The sequence below is a fragment of the Aquila chrysaetos genome, chromosome 6, assembly GCF_900496995.4.
Source record: "Aquila chrysaetos chrysaetos chromosome 6, bAquChr1.4, whole genome shotgun sequence".
Taxonomy (NCBI): Eukaryota; Metazoa; Chordata; class Aves; order Accipitriformes; family Accipitridae; genus Aquila; species Aquila chrysaetos.
Window position 1 is genome coordinate 21,144,634 of NC_044009.1, and position 21,412 is coordinate 21,166,045.

Sequence of the window (21,412 nt, forward strand, 5' to 3'; positions counted from 1 at the left end):
ATGAAAGTGAAGGTATCAACAATCAACTTGTCTACTAAGATATGATTCATACTTTGAAAAAAAAGTCTGATTTTCTCTGCCCACACAGTATACAAAATCCTTTCTCCTGAGTGTGATACCAATTCACAGCTATTAGCCAACAGGACATGGCATTACAAAAAGATTAATACACAAATCCACATCTTTTTCTTATTTATAATAAATACCATTTCTTGGTATTGAGTGATTTACCTCATGAACCCAGAGACGTTTTATCATTCCTGCAGATTCTGTTGTTTCAGGCCTTGACAGGCAAACACCTTGAATTACACGTGAAAAGTCACGGAGATTGAACAAATAGTGAGATTTGGCTGGGGTAGGAAGCAGATTCCTCATAGCTTCTTTATACATACTCATGGTTCCATTAATAATTTGTGGAGTAAGTTCTACATATTGTGATGGAAAGCTATAACTGACAAGTTATAAAAGGTGGTAAGAACAGAAGGATTCTCATAATTCCATCATACTAGCATGTGAATTAATAAATAATATTGTATACGCACACTGATTTACTTGTAAGTTCGTACCAATTTTTAAGTTCTATGATTATACTTCCTCACAGGCAGTTTTACAAATCTTAGTTCTCTCACTGGATTAACAGATTAACTCTGCAAATCAAATCTAGTAACTATGGAACATGCTGACAAATTTGGCTATGCTAGATAGCTAATTATACCCTTTTCCCCCTCATTTTTGTGACTAAGAGCAGCAACAGGGAAGTCAGTTCAAATAGCCCTTGCTGTCTTCTGGGACCTCTCTCCCTCAGAGGGTCAGAAGCTGTCAAATAACAAACTTGGTCTGGAAAGAGGATATGAGCATTTTGGGGAGCTTAGCTCTCAGAATAGATAGACAATGAAAGTTGCAGTCCATTCCTAATAATGGAATTAAAAATTATGCAGTGATGAAAGGCCAAAGAAAGACTAAGCCTTCTCAAACCACAAAAAAATTTAAGAGCAGTTTCCAGTTCTACTCCTTGAATAATAACTACCCAAATTCTATTCTTATTTATTATACATCAAAAAAATACTGTATGACAGAAATATCTCAACTAACTGAATTAGCCTCAGCTAATCTAAACCTCTGTTAGAGACTTCACAACAAGAACTTTACCATCGGAGTATTTTAAGATGAGCCCTACTTCTGTGGAGTAATGAATAACTCAAAAGGCACAGGATACAAAAGATTATGATTCTTTTCAAGAGCAGTGTCCTACAAACATACATTGGAGACTTCCTAGTACCATAATTTAAACACTGACTTTGATTTTTCACAATACATAGAGATCACTTACCATACCGTTAGGTGCCAGTCTAAGATTCTAGAAAAAATTGTGTACATGGATTCATCATCAAACTCATTAATAGTAACTGTATTGAAGTGTCGCAAGAATCGTGGTGTTACTGGGTTTCGACCACCACCTAAATATTAGAAAGCATTAATACTATAACTAATAGAAAAATTTAAAATAAAACAGTAAAAGCCTAGCAATTTTTTTCTAATATTCATCTTTGATTCAGCTAGCAGACTCACATAGAAAAGTACCACACCTTGTCATAAACCTAATGAAAGCAACATGCAGTTCAGTGTCAATCTGTTCTCCTTTAACCAATAGTCTGTAAAATACAGATTGAATAATCAAGTATAGATAGATAGATTTGACACTGTTTTAACTAGGCTTCTGTTATAAAAGAAAACTTTTATTACAAAATCCAAACCCATGTTCTTGATTTTCAAAGCATCCCAATGAAAGAAGCCTCTACAAGTAATGCTGTATACTTTATTCAATTTAAATTTTATCTCAGTTCTAGAGTTAGTAGTTTTTATGACTAGATTGTGATTTGGACAATGAAGCTATGTATGGAAATAAGGGGATGTAAACCAGAAATTTATTGGATACTTGCCCCTTCTGTTTGGAATTCAGCGTTAAGCTGCTGCACAGTGTGTTCAACCTTCCTAAAGCAGCAAATCAGAAAAAAGTAGCTGAAAATGGGCAATCTAACATCCCTAACATCAGGAACATAGCTAAGGGCAAACAAATTAGCATACGTGACTTTGTAGCTCAGGCATGACCCTGCACTAATGAAACTAAAAGACTCCTGGCCTGGAGCTGTCTCACATTCAGCCACCTGAGACTGCAAGCAGAACTAGTGATTGTCTATATTTAGCTGTGTATGCATTACTAGTATCTGCTGATGAATCTCAGTATTTTATGCTAAATAGACCAGTTATTCATCCTACTTCCTTCTACCCCAATGATGGTCATCTCTCAGACACAGTAGTTTACAAAGCTTCTTGAAGCTTATGTGTGCATTGATGGCAAAATTACACAAGCCATTGGGATATAAATATGAATTTTACCCAAAAGATAATCTTTTCCTAATATAAATTTTAAACCTAGATTTAACAAAATACCTTTAAATGTTCTTTAAATAGCTTTATATTTGCTTCAATAGCACTATATACATGTACAGATTTCAGATTTTCATTTCTTATTAGAAGAAAAAAAAATAAACACAGGCTGGAAAGGAGAATATAATTTTATGAGTTCTGGAAGTAGTTCCCTGTATGAGGATACTAAAATAAATTCTTCAGCCTGAAGCTGAATTGTGATATTTGACACAAATAGTTAGAACCATAACTTGTACATTTGATCAGTCCATTTTTCACCATTCAACCAGAAGAGTGCTGGAACAAAATTAGCTATAAACTTCTCCTGGGAAAGGAAAATTTGACCCAATTTCAGAGCAGTTGAAAGTCACTTCTACACTATCACCCTGGAACAGGAGTGTAGCATGAAGGGATGCTTTACAGAAAAAGCACCTCCAAGATTTGGCTATTTCTGATGTAAAAAAAAACAAAACAAACAAACAAAACCACCAAAAAAACCAACCCAAACAAAAAAACACCACCAAAAAAAAAAAAAAAAAAAGGACCTGTGCAATTAAGTTATGCCAGAACATAGTACAAGTCATGACTTCACTTAAGCTTTAGGAAAAATGAAGATGTAAAATTTTAAAATTCTTTCACGGTTTCCTTCTGCTCAGTTATTCCACAGACTGGTACTTAGATCAAGTGCTTTGAACTGTGGATGAACACTGCCTCTAATTTAAAATGATTGCAAGATGCAGTTTTGCTTCTTTAGGAAACCAGATAGGTGAAACAGCAGTGGACCCCTATCCCATGGGCATTCATCACTGTCCCAAACACAAAAGTTGTACCAGCAAAGAACTGGTGTGTTTGTGTGTGTAAACAGCTCCACAACTCTACAAAAGAAAGGAGGAAAGTCCAGGGCGACTGAAGCAGAAAAGAGGAGGAAAGTACCAATCATATCCTGATTAAACACTATAAATGTGCCCAGCTATGACAAACTTTTTAGGTGGTATGTTACAGACAGGGCTGTGAAGAATTCTGTGAAAAGAAATTCTGTTACATGATTCCTGCTGTAGTGAAGGAAATAGATCGTATAGATTCCTTAAAAGCAAACACAACAGCATCAAAGAAACATTAATTCCTCATTTTAACTGATAAAATATGCCAGACTCAATTTTTTAAACTAAATAGCTCATATAGTCAATGTGTATGCAGGTATCAGAAATATAATGACATCTTTGCATCATATGCCTTTTTTTTTTTTTTTTTTTTTTTTTGCCAAATAAAGTCAGGTTTATCTGCCTAAGAACATCACTTAGTGCTATTTAGAAAAGTTTTGAAGAAGAATAAAATTGTAGGCCAATGGAGGATGTCATTAGACCAAAGGGATTTCATAAATACTTTGTAGATACATTCTGGTCTTCCTGAAAAGCAATATTTCTTCCTGGCAGGCTTGTGTAGTCTCTCTGCTGCTCCTCAACCACTCTACTATGACTGCTGTTCATGTTTCCTGCAAGGAAGGGGTTCCTTGAGTCCTATTCCTAAAAGACCCAAACTGTAAAACTATTCATCAATAAGCATTCAGCCTTTGGAAATCAAACAGGAAAAAGAATGTAAGACACGCCTCTTACCTGGTGGTCCCATTGCACACACAATCTGAACATCTGTAAGTTTAATCATTGAGCAGTCTTTAAGGTCATACCAAATCCAGTGATCTAACCACTGCCGTAGTAATTCAACAGGCGGTTGAGCACCATAGACCTCTCGTGCTGGCATATTAACATCATCTACAAATACAACCTGAAAAGAAAAACATAAAGGATTTTGCATTTATTTCTTTTACTGAATATACGCCATCATTTCACTTGATTCTGGAAACACTGCACATCAATTCACTCCCATTAAAATTGATGGGAGTGATACACATTAAATACATGTTTTTGAAAAGCAGCCCTAAGCTCTTAATGGAGTTGCTGCTGAGTTAAATAAAAATAAAAAACTGTCACTCTAAAGCCACTACAAAACATACTTATAGAGGGGAGAAAAACTGTGCTTCTCTTCTTATTTCTGACTGTGTTTAATGAAAGATGGTAAACTAATAGTTGCTATTTAAACCTTACTGTGCTTGTTACATGGCTTTTCTTGGAAAAAAAAGATGGAGTCAAGAAGATCCACAAAAATCTCAAACTTTAGTGAGACTATGGTTCTGGTTTTAAATCTATTAAACATTACAACTTTCTTGGCACTGCTGTTCCTAAAGTATAGGCCACTGCTGATTGGGAAACATCTTCACACAACTAACCTAATGCAACTGATGCAAGTTCTAGAAACACATTTATGCATTTTACCCCCCTTTCTTCTCATTCTCTAACTGATACAGAGTAGAAATTTGGTCAAAAGAAAAACAGATTAAAACACGGGCCTTGTATCTTTTTTAGCACTGCAGTTTGGGCAACATACTGAAATGGTTTGAAGTGTTCTTGACTAATTCAGATCACGACAAAATTTATCCCTTCAAAGTATCTTTACATTTTTAAGACTGGGCTAAAATACATCTTAAAAGAATATCTTGGAGGGGGAGGCAGGGGAAGACCTTAAAACACTGTAACTTTTAAATAGTAATTCCTTAAGGAACTTCCAACATTAACACATTTTGCTCTTGATAATAAGCATTTATTAAATAATAGCTAGGAAATACTGAAAATAAGAAAAAAACAAGGCTGCAAATACAAAAAGTCTATAGGCATCCTAAAAGTACTGGTATTAAATCATACACATCTATCATTGCATTTTAAACATAATAATTTTTAAATTTTCCTTAAAAGCTAAATTATTCCTTAATCTGGGTTGAAAAAAAAAAAGATAATGGAAACTCCTTAGATTTTAATTTTCAGTCTCATTGCAACTCTTCTAGACAAAGGAGAAAAGGATTTTCCCACTGCAGAAAAGAAAGGGGGGGGGGGGGTCTACTCTAATATCCTTCTTGAGCTTCTGAGTATTCAGAGTTCCATTGATCTTGCAGGGTTTAGCAGGCATCAGTGATAACAACATAAAAGATTCAAATCTCCTTTAACGCTTCCAAAATCATTGAACTATTCAGGTTGGAAGGAACCTTGGGGTTCATCTAGTCCAACCTCATGCTCAACGCTGAGTTCTCAACAATGATTTCATACCAGCAACAAGCTTACCCATACAGAACTCTTATCTCAAAGATAATATCACAAAATATGGAGGGGGAAGTATAACAATGCTGTTCACAGTTATTCATATCATATATCATATTTTCTTCTGTTGATTAAAACAGGATGCATATTACTGGGAGAAGGGAGAAAAAAGAGAAACACGAGGCACTAAATTAGAAGAATTAGAACTCTGACAGGTTATTTCAAATTGAGCATCCTTTCCTGATATCACCTATGATCAGCTGAGAAAATAATGCATTTACATATTTGTTTGTATTTAAACACTTATTTACATACAGAAATATATCAGTTACCATTCTTTTCCCAAGAGGAGGTCCAAAAATTCCTCTTCTCCTTTTATCCAGCTTGGACATTATAATATTCTGAGTCTGAGCTGCTGTAGTTTGTGCTGAAAAGTTAATGAGCAGTGGCTTGTAGACTTCTTTATTCAAATTATTTAAAAGAAAATTCTGGAAGGATTGTGAAGCGGAGAAAGTTAAACTATATACATAGATTAACAAATTTTATAGCACTTTAGCAAACAGCAGACATTTTTGTACTATTTTTATTTCACTTAAAATGATAAAGTAGTAATTCATCTCTAAGAGAACTCTAATCATCATGTTTCATCAGATAAACCAATATTCTTGAATAATTCAAAACATAATAAACTTAATTTGTCAGAGAAAAATTTCTACCCCCCGTATAGACACTTTCACATTTTCTCAAAAAAGAAACCCAAAAACCTACCTAGTGTATTACATAAATTCAGTATGTTAATATTTTGCACACACAATACTTCATAGTACTAATTAGAGTTGATACGTACTGCCTGTACTAATCCACACTCAAATTTGCAAAAGTATCCACAGGTCCAAATATTTATGCCTAGTTTTGAAGAGTTTCCAGGAATATTTCCTTCAAAGGGCATAGCAGGAATATCTAAAGATAAGCTTTACCATCAAGATTGGTAATATTTTATAATGCTAACTACTTTCCAAAGTCCCTTACGTTAGCTGCAATTTAACCTCTGGGGGAAATCTGGATCAAAGACAGTATTTCAAGTAAGAGTGAATGGGATTCATTTCTTACCCACATGGGAGTAAAACCACAGGGGGAAGATACCCTTCCATCCTTCCAGCAGTTGCTACAGAGCATTATTGCATATAAAGTAATGTTTCTAATGACTAGTCTAATCTCTGTCAACAGCTGTTGAGACCGTTCATACCATATAGTTTTTTCAGCAGAAAGAATGTTTAATGTCTATCCTTGAAGGAAAAATCTGAGCTGCTGCACAAAAATACAACGACGACAATTTACGGAAACCAGAGCAATGTGACTCAAGGGCCATATTTCTTTTGCTCTTTTAATCAGTTCTGAACTCCCAAGAAATATCACATTCTTAACTGCCAGCCCAAAAACGAACTAGGCAGTAGAAACTAGTCGTATTCTTCATTATAAACAAATGTTTTACTCATGCTTTATTATATTTCTGACATCAATATTCCAGGAATGGTCTTTTATGAACAGATCTCCTTCCAGTCTTAACACTTATTTTCTTCAAAATTATTTCAGAAAAGTAACTTAAAAACAAAACTAAGTTAAATAATCCTGAGTAACTTCACAGTTAATTTTTAAGGAAGTTTAAAGGAAGGAAAGATAACAGATTCAAGACCATGAAGCCAAATTTATTTCATTTGCTTACATAACTTTCAAGTTTTGCTCCCTCTGCAAAACAATTGAATGTACACAGGCTTCATGCTAATTGCATTGGAACAATCAACAGAAGCAAAATCCTCTACAAAAAGACGTACTGGAGAAAAAAAGAACAAAAAAAATCAATTTTGTGCTGCTCAGAGGAATGGGTTCTTCCTCCTCTCTTATCGTTTACTTAGAGAATCTCATTAGCTACAAATGCAATAACGGCTTTGCCATACCTCCACTCACATATTCCCTTTTTACCTCAAAAGTATACTTTCCCATGGATCTAGATGGAACCCAGTGAAAAAGTGCTGAATTTGGAAATTTTTGTAAGTGAACCTCAACAGCATGTACATTCTATTGGCACAGTTCCATTGCCTGTCAGATTTCAATGGTCTCCTAGAAAGATTGATGGTATCAGGATGTAACTCATAGCATCTGTCAGATCTGTCTGAAGAATTAAATTTTACCTAAAATTTTTAATCTAGATCATTAGAATAATTTTCTATATTGCCCATATTATTTTAAAAACCACATGAAAAATTAAAATGAACAAAGCATCACTTGGTGACTGAAGATGAAAAAATAATCTATCCCAAAATAATGACGACTCAATTATTTCAAAAAGATATTAAAATCTGCTTTCAATTATACAGTCTGACTTATCCCTGTAGACAAAAAAGGTAATACTGTAGACATGGAAAAAATAAAATTAAAAAAAAACTATCTTGATTTCTTATTCTAATACCTGAAGTTACAATGCTTTTTACAAGATTGTTATTCCCTTTGATTAGAATTTCACAAGCTCTGAGAAAGAGGTTGCATTTGGCTGTACTAAGTAACTACTTACATTAAATGTTTTTATTACTTACTACCATGTGTTTTGATTATACTTAGTCCTGAGTGTGCCTAATAATATCTTGCCTCTTTCAATATAAAACTGCACACTGGTAACTTAAAAAACAGCTGTCAATGATTTTTTTTCTCTTCAGTGCTCATCTTATTTATTAAACAGAATTCAAATCATATTCAAAGACAAAATTAATAATTTTCTTACAAGCTTTTCTATGGTACACACGAGTACAAAGATATGGAAAGGTAATGGGCAAAATATTATCCAGGTAGATATCTAACTTCAAATAAGAACAACCTGGTTTTTTAAGAACAGCACTTCTGCTAATCAGAACCTATGGATTCAAATCAGCCCTCCAGAAAACAAGGAACACAATAATTGCCTGTGAAAAGTTGGACTTAGCTGACTTGTCTGCTGTTACAGAGGGCTTCTTCCATCACTGACAGGGACAGAATCCATCCCCCAAAGCTGCTGTTTTCCTGAATTTACTGCAAGTTTTTGAAGCTCTGCAAGTGAAGCAGAGGTTCTACATAAAACAGCCTTTCTTCTTTTTTTAAAAAAAGTAAAAAGACTAATACCTATAACAGTAAGATTGGAAACCTATTGGGGGAGGCGGGGGGAAGTGTATGGTCATGCAATTCAAGAGTTTATCATAATGAATGCACAAGAGATGTCAGATTATTGTATAAGGTAGAATTTATTAGCTTCTGAACTCTCTATTTTACTACCTTAATAGTCTTTTTAATGTATTGCATGTGTCATATATAGAAATATGCAATGTAATATTAGTCTATGTAAGATGGCTGATATGAGGTACCAATGTATAACATAACTTCTTTAAATATTAAACAATTGTTGACATTGCTACTTCCTAGAAAATTAGACTCACGTTGAAAAAATTAACTGTTTATATACTGAAAAAAACTGTCCTTTTTTTTCCGTTCTACAGGAAGATCATATCAAGCTTAAAAATCCTACAACTAGATCAAGTATTAGTATTTTGCCGAGAAGATTTTGTTTCAGAAATAACAGAAACTGTGTACTGCTAGAAGCTAAAGTCAAATTAGATTGTCATTATTATTTGTGTTTCTTTTTCATTTTCTCTCAAAGACAAGGATAAGACAGGTAAAGAATATTTGGCATTCTATAAAACAGGACACACAATTGTTTTGACTTAAAATTTTTCTCTTGAAATGGGCAGCTGATTTTCATTGTAATGACCAGATATAGCTAACTGGTTATCTGAAGAAAACTGCCTGGGAAGACCTTGACTAGCCAATTCCCCTTCCCACTATAGTCTTTTTCTATAAAGAATTCTTTTGTAATATTGCTATAATTTTTTGCCTTCATGTTTCTTTAAGTGACGAAATTCTTGTTCTTCCCTGTTTTCCAGTGCATGGAATTGTCATAGTACCATCTGACTAGGAAAGGTTATCTACTAAACTTTTCCACAATAATACCAGTACACATTTTTGCTGCTTCTAACTCTAGGACGTATGCATTTCTTTTCGTTTTGAGCAATCCTGAGTGCATGTCTTATTAAATGTTTAGTCTTTTGTGTGTCAGTATCTGTCTGGACTCTTCCAACTATATCTACAATCATAATGCAAAGTAAATCAATACAGGACCCAAACTGAATAGTCCTGTTTGGGTTCTATTAGCAGCTTATTCCCATGGATATCTGGGTGCTTCTTAAGAATTTAGGCTGGAAGTGCAGAGAAGGAAAAAAAAACAAAAATCCAAAACCACAAGCCACAACCTTCTGCTACGCAGCTGCATTTTTAGTTGCGCATAATTTCATTTCATGTTATCCAAAAATTCATGTCTCTTTTTCCTTTTTAAAAAAATTATCGAATTATTAGTCACTTTACCCCTTTTATAACTATGTCTAATGTCAGTATTAAAAGTACTTACAGTAATATAGGTACTTTTTCCAGTTCCTGTTGGCCCCACAAATATGGAAGGTTTTTGATGTACTGTCAACAATTCCATCAATGCCGTATATCGAACAGTATCCACAGATGGTACAATTATTTCATTAAACATCATATCTTGAGGTATAGGAGGAGCTGATTTGAGTGTTTCCACCCAGGGTTCCCAAATTCCTGCTCCCTATTTTAATTTATATGAAAGTCATACATTTATAATAAACTGGAAAAAACAGCATAGAACCAATGGAAATAGAAAAATCAAAGTTCTATGACTTAACAGATGGGGTTATCTACCAATATTTGAAAGGCTTAAAAAATAATTTCATAGATTTGTTTCAGAATGCAGCGCTTTCAATTTGACAGTACTTAAAAAGAAACATAACGCCTGTGCCTGAAGCATGCAACTACTGAAAGACAAGGACTTTATCTTACCTTTTATATCTGTACACATCATATAATGGAAAAATGCATATATTTATATATACATTATATATAGTATATAAATATGTAACAAAATAGAAAATTACGGTATAAATTTAATCACTAAAACTAAAAAAGCATAGTCAGCCTTTTCACAGACTCTCATTCATAATAAATACCTCCAAACTATGGAATTTGAGGGCAGATTAATTTTAGTGCTGAAGCTCCACAGCAAAGCTTTCTCTTCTAGATCAGCCTGCTAGAGGAGTCTTAAAAGATGTCAAAACTTTCCAGCGGTAAATCAATATAAGGAGATTTTTAAAAAATTGTAAAAAGCCCTGAAACAACTTTATGTTCTATCCTATCCGCAACAATTTTCATCTTGAGATAAAAGTCATGTGAAATTCCTAGAGATTGCTCTCTCCTAAAGTCTTTCTTAGAGGGGGCATATTCCCACCTCTGAACATAAAAACCCCTTTACTGGAAGAACATGTTTTTATGGATTATGATCAGAAGACATAAAGCCTTTACCAATGATTGAAATCTCAGCCACTTTCCCTGGCAAGACACAGGAATCATGCATGTGCTGAAATCTAGACAAAAGTAATTCTCATTGTACTGCAACAGGACTTCACAGGAATGACAAACTCAAAAAAAGGTACATTTATTTTATCTTGGAGTCTCTGAAGCATACTAGATCCAGTGTGAGAAGTTTTCTTCTCCACTGGGAGAGATGCATCATGGATTCACTTCTTAATCCCAAGAAAAAGGGGCAAAGAAGAAGAGGCAGAGAAGTAGCCTACTACAGTAATGAGAGAGTTATGGCCTAAAGTATATCAAGTGCTTCCTTGAGCTAAGAAAAGGGCTGAAACCCAACATAAAATAATCTTGCAAGAAATCAAGAATTAAAAAATAATAGAAAAAAATAATTGGTTGAGATTTGCTGCTAACTGGTTCTGCCACAACAGGCAATTATTCTGGTAGCCAAAAAAACAGGCTTTGGTACTGCAAGTCCCAGCCAGAACACTAGACCACTAGCTTGCAAGGACAGACATCTGGCCTATTCAGTGATAAAAGATGCAGGCAGCAGAAACAAATTTACAATAACAATACACATCTTGTAACATTCATAAAAGATTCCTTCAGAATGGAAGTCCATATCTTACTTTGCAATCCTCACCTTTTTGACAAACCGATAATCATAAATTGTTCCTTCTGTTGGAAATGGGATTGTGAAAGCTTTTGAAGGCTGTTGATCAATACTGCTCAACAATTTGCATCGTTTTCTTGTCTCCTGACTAATTGGTCCATTAAGCATTCCTCGCACAACTTTGTCAAATTTCAGTCGATCATCTTCCTTACAGCTAGCTCCTACAGACCATATCAGTGAAAACAAAAAAATACCCTAGAGTTGGAAAAAAACAAAATGTAACTTCAGTACCTGCATTTACAAAGTTCTTGTTCATTGAAGTCAAAGAATTCTTTGCCACAAATCACAGTAGAATTACACTGGACCAACTTGATTTTATGTATGTGGTATGGAACCACGCTGCTGGTAAAATAGAACACCATTATGTTAACTATCAGCATCTGATCACCTTTGCTGTGCAGCAAAATTCCTGACCTGTTCATCTCAGAGCTGTTATTTTGAGAAAGTTCAAGCATAAACTGCTTTTTATTGCAGAAAAATTTAGATTATCTTTCTCTTATTCAAATGCCTATCTCATACAGTGACGTCTATGTCTGTTAAGTGGGCTTTCCTTGAATTGTAATCCTTAGATAGCATTGGTCTAACTAGTAAACTGAGATACCAGAAACTGGAGAATCATATACAATTTTGCCTGGTTTGTATAAAATTCATTAAATTTATATCAAGACATCAAACATGTCAGACTCAACTATGTATCAGTTATAAAGAAGGTAATAGTATTTTCTTAAATGGACATTACAAAATATGTATTCTAATTACACAATACAGGTTTTATTGCTTGTGAAGTCCATTTCACTAAAGCCTGGTTTGGACATGCCTATTCTGTACGTTAAGCAAACTGCATACCTCAAGACAAGAAAAAATGTCATGGTCATTCATAGCTTTAACTTTGGCGTCATCAGCAAATTCATCCATCATGCAGTCCATCAGATTCATTAGTGATCGAATTAAGTTTGTATCTGAAGTAGGAGACAGTTCCTGAAAAGAAAGTAGAAACACCCTCAGCTGCAGGTGTGTTTTACTCAGTGAAAAGAGACTGCTAGACAGTGGGGGCTTTTCCCTCACTGTGAAGATAAAAAAACCTGTAAGATAAATGTGTCTAAAATACATTCAGAAGCAAGTTAAACACCACACAGAAACAACGCTCACTCACAGCCTTCATCTTAACAACTATAAACTAATATGGTCCAAATAAAACGATTTGTTCCTTTGGCACTTGGAAGTGAAAACAATTCATACGCTCTTAGTTTCTCAGAAAAGTTCTTTATCCTACCTTTGTGTATTTCCTAATGAACTCAAGACAGAGCGGAACCATTCTGTCAAACAGGCCTATTATAAATTCTTTATGCACAGAGCTGATTCCTGAATGCATTTTATTTAGCCAGGACATCATTAATGGTCTCCAGCCTAACATATTCGGCTCCATATAGACCATACCACACCTTGAAACCTAAAAATAAAGAAACAAACAGTTGCATGTTATTTTATGCAATCTCCAAAGATTTTTCCTATCTACAAGAAAATAAAATAACATTCAGTGTTATAACATACAGCTTCTGGGATTATTAGAAGCTGGTACAAAGTGTACAGTGGGGTTCTGTGAGCCCTGAGACAGACAAGTTTCAAAACTAGCTTTATTTCTTCAGCCAACAGGAGACCTAACGTCTAAGACAAATTTTCCTCTTAAATAGAATTAGTTCCCAACATTAAGGTCACGAAAGATAATATACTAGAGTGCCTACCACTTAATTTTTAATTAAGTTTTATATAATTTTTAGAGTAAAAATGCCTTTCCAGTATGACTACGCAGATACTTTGTTCTGTTTATAATATTATCTGAACCTCTATTCATATTCAAAAGAAAATTTTTGCATTCCCCAGTGTGCCATCAGAAAAACTAGGTGTGATATAGACAGGTGCCAGAAATGCAGTGACTGTTGGTTTTACGAGAATTTGTCTGAGAGATTAAATATTTGCACATGAATGATTTTATATTTCTTGTCAGGCACTTGCAAGAGTTGGACTCTGAACAGTTACAGGGTCTTCTCTAGATGTAATTTACATTACATATGTAAATATGTAAATTTTCACATCATATTGTGCAATTATGAAAAATTTAAACAAGAAAACCAAGCTACAATGTTCTTTATTTCAAACATACATCAAAGAAATACAAAATTCTTATTACTAGTCTCAGTTAAGTATATTTTTAAAAAATTAGAATATATATCACAATAATCAAAGACATTTGTAATCACTCTTTCAAAGACAGGTACTTACAGTAGCAGGAGAAGCAACTTCTAAATCCATTGGTTCAAAAATAAGGCTTATTTGCTGTGACATTTTGATGATCTCTCCACTCATAAGGCACAACTTTTTATTATCATCAAGCACAGTATTCATATTCTCAATCCATACTGCATCCACTGGTCCATCAAAAACCAACCATTTTCTATCTGGAGTCTGGTTTGCAGAAAATATTTTTAATTGAATATTTGCAATTTATTTTATTACTTTTACTGTAAAATAAATACTTTAGATCTAAAGTTATTTTCCACAAAAAATAATTGAAAATGCTCAGAGAGTTGTATTCACAAGCAGTTTCTGAAATCACAATCTATATTTACAGTTTCATTTTATAACTTTAAAGCATATACTGTAGTTAACTATAGAAGGTTAATATCTTTGACTGGTTTCTTTCAGTTATACTTGAAATGTAGTACATTGTTTCTGTCAAACTACAACGTATTCAAATACTTTGACTTACGACACAGTGAGACTGTTAATACAAGTTGCTACTCATCCGTAATACCTACTGCACACTTACCATTGAAGTCAATAGGACTAATTTAAGGAATATGGTAATATCTAAACGTAGTGTGTCTGGTTTTTTTACAACATAAGCAAATAGTCATAGGTATTCATCATATTTCTTACAGGAAATTACGAAGCAGTTGCGCAGTTCTCCAAATGTTATTAGAGATGGTGAACTTCACACTGATCAACTTCAATATACTGTTAGTTTATTTAAGTTTACAGGGGCAAAGAGTCAGATACTGCAATCGCTAGCAAAAAGTAAAGTATTTGTCTGGTAGATACATCTTTTATTATACTCAGTGAAAATATTTCAATGGACTTTAATAGAAGGTCAGCCATAAGCCACACTTAGACAGCAGTTTCTTCCAAATTAATCATCAGAATGCCCATATACATAAACAGCACAGATTTGGGCCATAATCAGACAAAATAAGGAATGACAATATGGTAGAAAGATTAAATATTCATTTATTTATAACATACGCAAACAAACAAAAAAAACCCCCTTTATCTTCACATAAGGACTTCTGAACCACAAATCTTAGTTCACTAACATCCAAAAAGGACTTTGCATGGAGCATACTACAATCAAGCCAAACTGCAGTCTCTGCATTCAAATGATTAAGCATATGAATCCTACAATGGTTGTGCAAACAACACGGAATTTAAATCTAAAATGTATAAATTGAAAAGTCATTTCCCAAAATTCTCTAAGCCTCTTAAGCACTTACTGGGGAAGAAGCAAATGCTCTGAAGCTCACTGCTAGGATGCCATCTGACCATTCATGTGACACTGGATCAAATTGTCCATATAGCTGACCCATTGTTATGGATTTGGGATTTAAAACAGTGATCTGAACTTTATTTTCTTCCATCAGCCCCTGAACACACAAAAGTAATAAAATCCGTTAACACCAAACACAGAATTTATTATGCCATTTGTTTTATTTTGAATTTTACAGTTATATATTATTAAACCTTCATAAAAATTTGATCAGTTTACAGCAGGAAAGACATCACACATATTGTGTGTGAAAGATGGTTTACAAGTGTCTAAAGACAATTATCCCAACTTTATCACGTGCAGTTGGAAGTCTAATTTTATTACTGAACATTGGCTTGATAAATGAAAACAGAATTCAAGTTCTATTCTTACACTTACAGGGATTACAACAGGCCAAGCCCTTTTATCTCTCTATCCCATTTTTTCCATGTTTAAGGAATAAATATGACTGCCTTGGAAAATTTCTGAGATTGATGTCAAAACGAGGTTACGAAGTTGGTTTGGGGTTTTGGTTGTGGGGGTTTTTTTACTTAAACCATGTAAAAATATCTAATTTTACTTTTCGATTAAACTTCAACTAATTATTTTCTTCTCTCCTTGTGCCTAAATGTGACATTTAATACTGCACACATCAGAGATCAGGTGGCTGAAAAACCACTGTTCTACAGGAACTGATTACAAGCAAAAGTGACAAACTGCAAACACTCATTTGAACACCTACTTACTATAGCCTTAAAATACAAGAAACATCTATCCCTGATTTAAAAAAAACAAAACCTCTTTCCTTCCAAAAGCAGCCCTAGTGTTTATGAACTTGAACTGAGAAATCTGGAGTTCAGCCCCATTTCCTGTCTGTTCTGACTGCCTTCCTCCCATAGATACACATAACCTTTCTTTGTTTCCCTTCATGAAATATAAAATGCAGGAATTTTTATTATACTATTTCAAAGGAGAAACAAGTATGTTTATAAAAAAGTATGATTACAACTTCTGTTTCTGACAGTTTGTATTGAATTACAATTCATTCTAACATACTTTTTTATTTCACCAAAGTCAATATTCAGAGGGAAATTTAATATTTAAAGAAAGGGGAAAATGGATAACATCTTGGAAAGACTTACAAGCTATGTGAACCGCAAACACACAAGCATGACAAGAATACAATTTAAAAAAAAAAAGCAAGTACAGCAACTTTGTCAGAGTTGCCCAGCTAAAAAATTAAAACGCTGTTGCAATGACAAAAATTTAGATTTATAATCTTCAAGGTTTGCAAGTACATTACAATTTTCTTTTGTATTATTTCTGTTAGCAGCTTCTTACCTCATTCATCACAAATCTCCCCTTCTCATCTTACTCGTCACAATGCTCCCTAATTATAAAATTCAGATATAGTCTCAATAGAGCTGCTAGAGTTCCCAGAACTAAACACTAATCAGTTCAGATCAACGAGAAGATTTTCTTCAAGATGGTAAAAATCCTCAAAAAAACCCAATTGTTATCATAATCAAAATGAAATTTTGTTGATTAGTTGGATACCAGTTCTTTTAGGGGGAAAAAAAAAGAAAAGGAAAAAAAAAAAAAAAGAGAGAGAGAAAAAGGGGGGAAAAAGAAAAAAGAAAAAAAAAGGAAAAAAAAAAAGATGCTCCAATAGGTGTAATGGCCATGAAATTAATCATTAGAGTTGATTAGGAAGATGAGCTAACAGGAAGAAAATCATCAGATAAAAATTTCTTACTCTACCACATAACTTTTTTCTTTACCAAACAGAAATGGGAAGGAGTGGGCAACGATTCACTGAATTAAAAAGAAAAGCAGGAAGTTAATACTGTTTTATTGGAGTGACAGGCAGGAACAGAATTTCACCTACATACCTAAAGCAAAAGCTTCACAATTTAATTTATAATATAGGAAGCAACTATGTAACAGCTTTTAATAAATGAGCATAAGAACAGAGTTCTGTTTGATAGCAATACCAATGTGAAAGTCTAGCCAGTCTAGTCTTGCTGATACCTGCAAAAAAAATACAAGGTGCCTGCCTGAAGATCACCATTAAGGAAATGAAACAATTTTGCTAAGTTTGTTGGTTGCAGGTTTCCAGTCAGCCAGTCAGAAGAAATTCAGCATCCTGAAGATCAGTTATGCTTCATGGCTATTACTGTTTTTCTCTGGTGGTACCTGGACTTCACCGAGTCAGCCAGTCAACTCTCAAGTCTCAAATCCTAAACATTTCATTTCAGAAACAGCTACAAAAGCGCCTTGTACGGGGTTCACATACCATCCTAGCAGATCAGACTAGACTAAATCTAGGGGTCCTTAGAGCACTTAAGACAATAACTATGATTAGATTATTCTGCAAAAGCCTCCACAGCCCACATGGCAGGATTCCAGAGATCCCATATGAAACATAAATATTTTGATGGCTTGAATTTGAGCAAGATTTGGTATAGCTATACTACTGGACCACTTAAATGTTCCACAGATAACAATTATTACCCACTTCTCCTATGTCAGGTGAGAAGTTACTTAGCAGAACAGATCTTGGATTTGTTTTATATCCAAAATTTGTCTGAAAAACCAAAATACTCTGGTTTCAAAAATAATCAAAATTTGAGACTAGTTTCTGGGTTTACATGGGTTTATTACATTCTTATCAGAAAATATTCCAAAATTTGTATAAATTTATGAATCAGATTCATTATTTGGTGTAGTTCTAAACTGAATAACCTCTGTTAAAAGAGAGTTCAGCAGCTCTCGTAAGTTGGAAATCTGGTATCAAGCTTTCACAAGGAACAGTTTATCATAAAATTTCAAGTAGCTAATTCATTCCTTGTCCAATCCAATGAAAGAATTTAGAGAAAACACCATGTGTAGAAACACATGAAATGTATGAAATGTGTTTATATTTAAAATTGGGTCATCCAAAGTAAGTTTGGAAGTACAGCTTCTCGATCAAATTCTTTAGCTTTTCCTTGTACTTTCAAGTTCCTTAAAGTAAATTCTGTATTCAGTATAAACACTAAAATATGTTTATAAAATTTGTTCGAAAACAGTTTTCATCAGAAACATTTATAAAAATGTTTAGATACCTTCTCACATATGTCTCCCAATGCTCCTGCCAGAACTCGATATGCACATGTTTTTCCTCCAAAAGGCTCTCCAACTATCATAAAGCCATGACGCACAATCATCATCTCATATATCTGCAGGATCTTCATAGTAAATACATCAGTCATTTGCAAATTCATAGCATCACAGTTTGTTCTGATGGCTTCCAATAGGTCATTGTAGTCTGGTTTTGGTAGCTTCACACCAGGAAACAAGTCAGAAGTAATACCCTATCCAAACAATTAATTGGAAAGTACACTTATTTTCACAGTAATTTGGTTTGAAATTTATGCAATCAACCCTTTGTTGACACTAGGCAGACTAATACCTATTTTGATTAAAATAAAATCATTATGAATTTCATGTCACTCTTGTCTGAGCCAAAATTCTGCCTTTGTAATTTATTATTGATATTTCATGTATCTTTTTCATGTTTACCTGGGCACATAGAGAAGTGATTAACTAAGCATATTCTTTCCTGATAAACATTAGCTTTTATTAAACTAGTTTATAAAACTTGCAGTTAGAAAGTGGAGAAAGCATTTACCTTTTTTTCCTCAATAACTGAAAAATAATTAACTGAAATCTAAATTTAAAAGCAAAGATCCTGCAGTTTTGCTTAAAACAAAAGAAAGATAGAGAATAAACTGAAGATATAACAAATGAGACAAAGAATCTCCGGGCTATCATTTCGACTAGACACACCTGCAGTATCAACTTGGAAAGCAAAGATTACTGAAAAAAATTCAAAATAAAACGTATTCTTTAGAAATGAAGACAGCAATTGTTGGTGAACTTAGAATAGCATTATTTTGACATTTTTCCTGTTACTATGTATGTTGGTTTCCTTCTACTGTCTGCCTTGGTTTTCTTTTAGCACTGTTAGTTTCCACTGTTAACATATTTATGAGCATACCATATCCTGACCTTAAAGTGTTTTATTAAAGTGTATTAAAATACATGTTTAACATTCTGTGCTACCAGGGGCATGTTTTACAATTGACTATGACAAAACCAGGGTTTTCCAATGAAAATAATCATATTTCTCAAGTAGAAATATCAAGCTGTGTTTAAGGTGAGCAGCTTTTCTTGTCTGAAACACATTTGATGTAAAATTTCCATTGGTTGTTCTCCTCCTGCACTTTTTCTCCACACTCTCTGTTAAAGAATTAAAGATTTATACACTTGTGCTAGAGTATGGTCTTTCTGTGCCTACTAGATTTTATAAATAAGATAAGGAGAGAAAAAAAATTTATTAATAATTTCCTTCTTACAAAATGGATGACATAATTATGGGGAAATGTAGGTATACCATATTAAAAGAAAACAGTTACTATCACAGCATAAGTTGTACTGCCACTTCGTACTGGCAAAAGTGTCATCTTAACAACAGAGCGGGATCAATATTATAAACAAACCCATTAATAGGGCCCAAAGACTTTATGATAGGCTCAATGCAATATACTACAGGATAGCAGTAAAGGAAAAATCTTTTTTTTAAGTGTTAAAAATCAACATTCAAAAATCTGGACAGACCATAAGTAATTGAAAGCAAAGTGAAGCAGAGTTTTGAGCAAAACAAGACAGAGAAAGCATGTATCATTTGTATGCCCCTACATAAACACAGAAGAGTTACTGTGTATCTCAAGCCAGATGTACCTGACTACACTGGAGATCTGAACAAGGGCAAAACCGGTAAAATGAAAATGAATGAGGGAGGACATGGGTGTTTCCAATTTCCTTCAAGTGTGATATTAATTTCTTTCCTCAATTTATATATATCTCATAATAAAAGTGGTAATCATTCTTAAAGGTATATTTAAAATTTTAGCTTACATTACTGCTGCTGAACCTAAATGTTTTTAAAATTCTTTCTGTATCTGATAAGAATTTCAAAGCTACTTTATTCCAGAAGTAACACAATTCGGCTATTACAATTCCCACATACTCTAGGCCTAACTTACTGTTGACCCTTAAGTGTGTCCCCCAATGGATAACTAATTACAGTGACATTGTGGCATCATGCTCATTTGTTGGTGTTTTTCCTTCTAACATGCATGTGTTCTGTACTGACATAATCATCTAGTTTAATTCCATTTATTAGCCTTACATTCTTTAGCCTTCTTTTGCTGTTTACAAGTTGATAATGTGATACTTCCTAATTTCAATTTATAAAATTTTTCCTATTTTGGGGATATGCCAATGAGAAAAATATTAGTACGTGCAAGGCTATTTCATCTCTAAATCAGCATCCATTTCTTATTCTACAAAAGTGAAAAATGTATAGTATTACTTCACAAATGTACTTAGAATTAATTTCTGTACACTAAATTCTTAACATTGCTATTCTTAAAGACTGAAAAACTTAAGAGAAACAACTAGTGAAGATGCTTCAATTTTCCCAGACAGCTTCTCTAAATTTATCTCCACTGTTTCAAAACTCATGGAAATATGAAATCTCCCTTCATGATCATGACTTGTTTTCAGGAACAAGTGTGTAATTTAAGCAGACTTTTAATTAGATTAGAGTAACAATGTCCAGAGACATATGTTCAGTTTCTAACTCATTACATTTTCATATAACTTTGGGCAAGGCAATTACCTTTTCTGTGCTTCAGATTTCTAAGGTTTTTTCTTAAAATTCCTGAAGGAAAGAGCTTCCATATTACTTTCATGCCCTCATGGATGTTTTCTTATAGAAATTACCTCATTTTATTCCATTATAAAATTACACAAAAATAAGTGGTCACTGAAAATATAATTGCAACTAATATGACTGCTAAAATATACCTATTCCTCTCCAAAACAACTCGTGAGAGTTTTTGATGTTGTAAGTGTATAATTGCACACAAATTCCCATGGCTGTATATGAAGAAACATTTTTTTTTTTCCAAATAAAATCTTTCCACTAATGTTTAAAAAGGTACACATGAAGGAAAACGTTTTCACAGTTTCCAAACATCTATATAAACCAGCCCAGATCCTTTCTTCTGTTTCTAA

General features: G+C 33.7%; 1 protein-coding gene across 1 annotated transcript in view; it reads right to left on the bottom strand.

Moving 5' to 3' along the window:
• Positions 1–21,412, bottom strand: part of DNAH7 (dynein axonemal heavy chain 7) — a 127,416-nt gene that overhangs the window by 59,506 nt on the left and 46,498 nt on the right. The window contains 11 exon segments of the mRNA XM_030017391.2: positions 232–451; positions 1,331–1,457; positions 4,041–4,209; positions 5,906–6,061; positions 10,060–10,257; positions 11,677–11,901; positions 12,553–12,684; positions 12,980–13,156; positions 13,987–14,169; positions 15,255–15,404; positions 18,394–18,642. Coding sequence (XP_029873251.1) covers positions 232–451; positions 1,331–1,457; positions 4,041–4,209; positions 5,906–6,061; positions 10,060–10,257; positions 11,677–11,901; positions 12,553–12,684; positions 12,980–13,156; positions 13,987–14,169; positions 15,255–15,404; positions 18,394–18,642 — 1,986 coding nt within the window.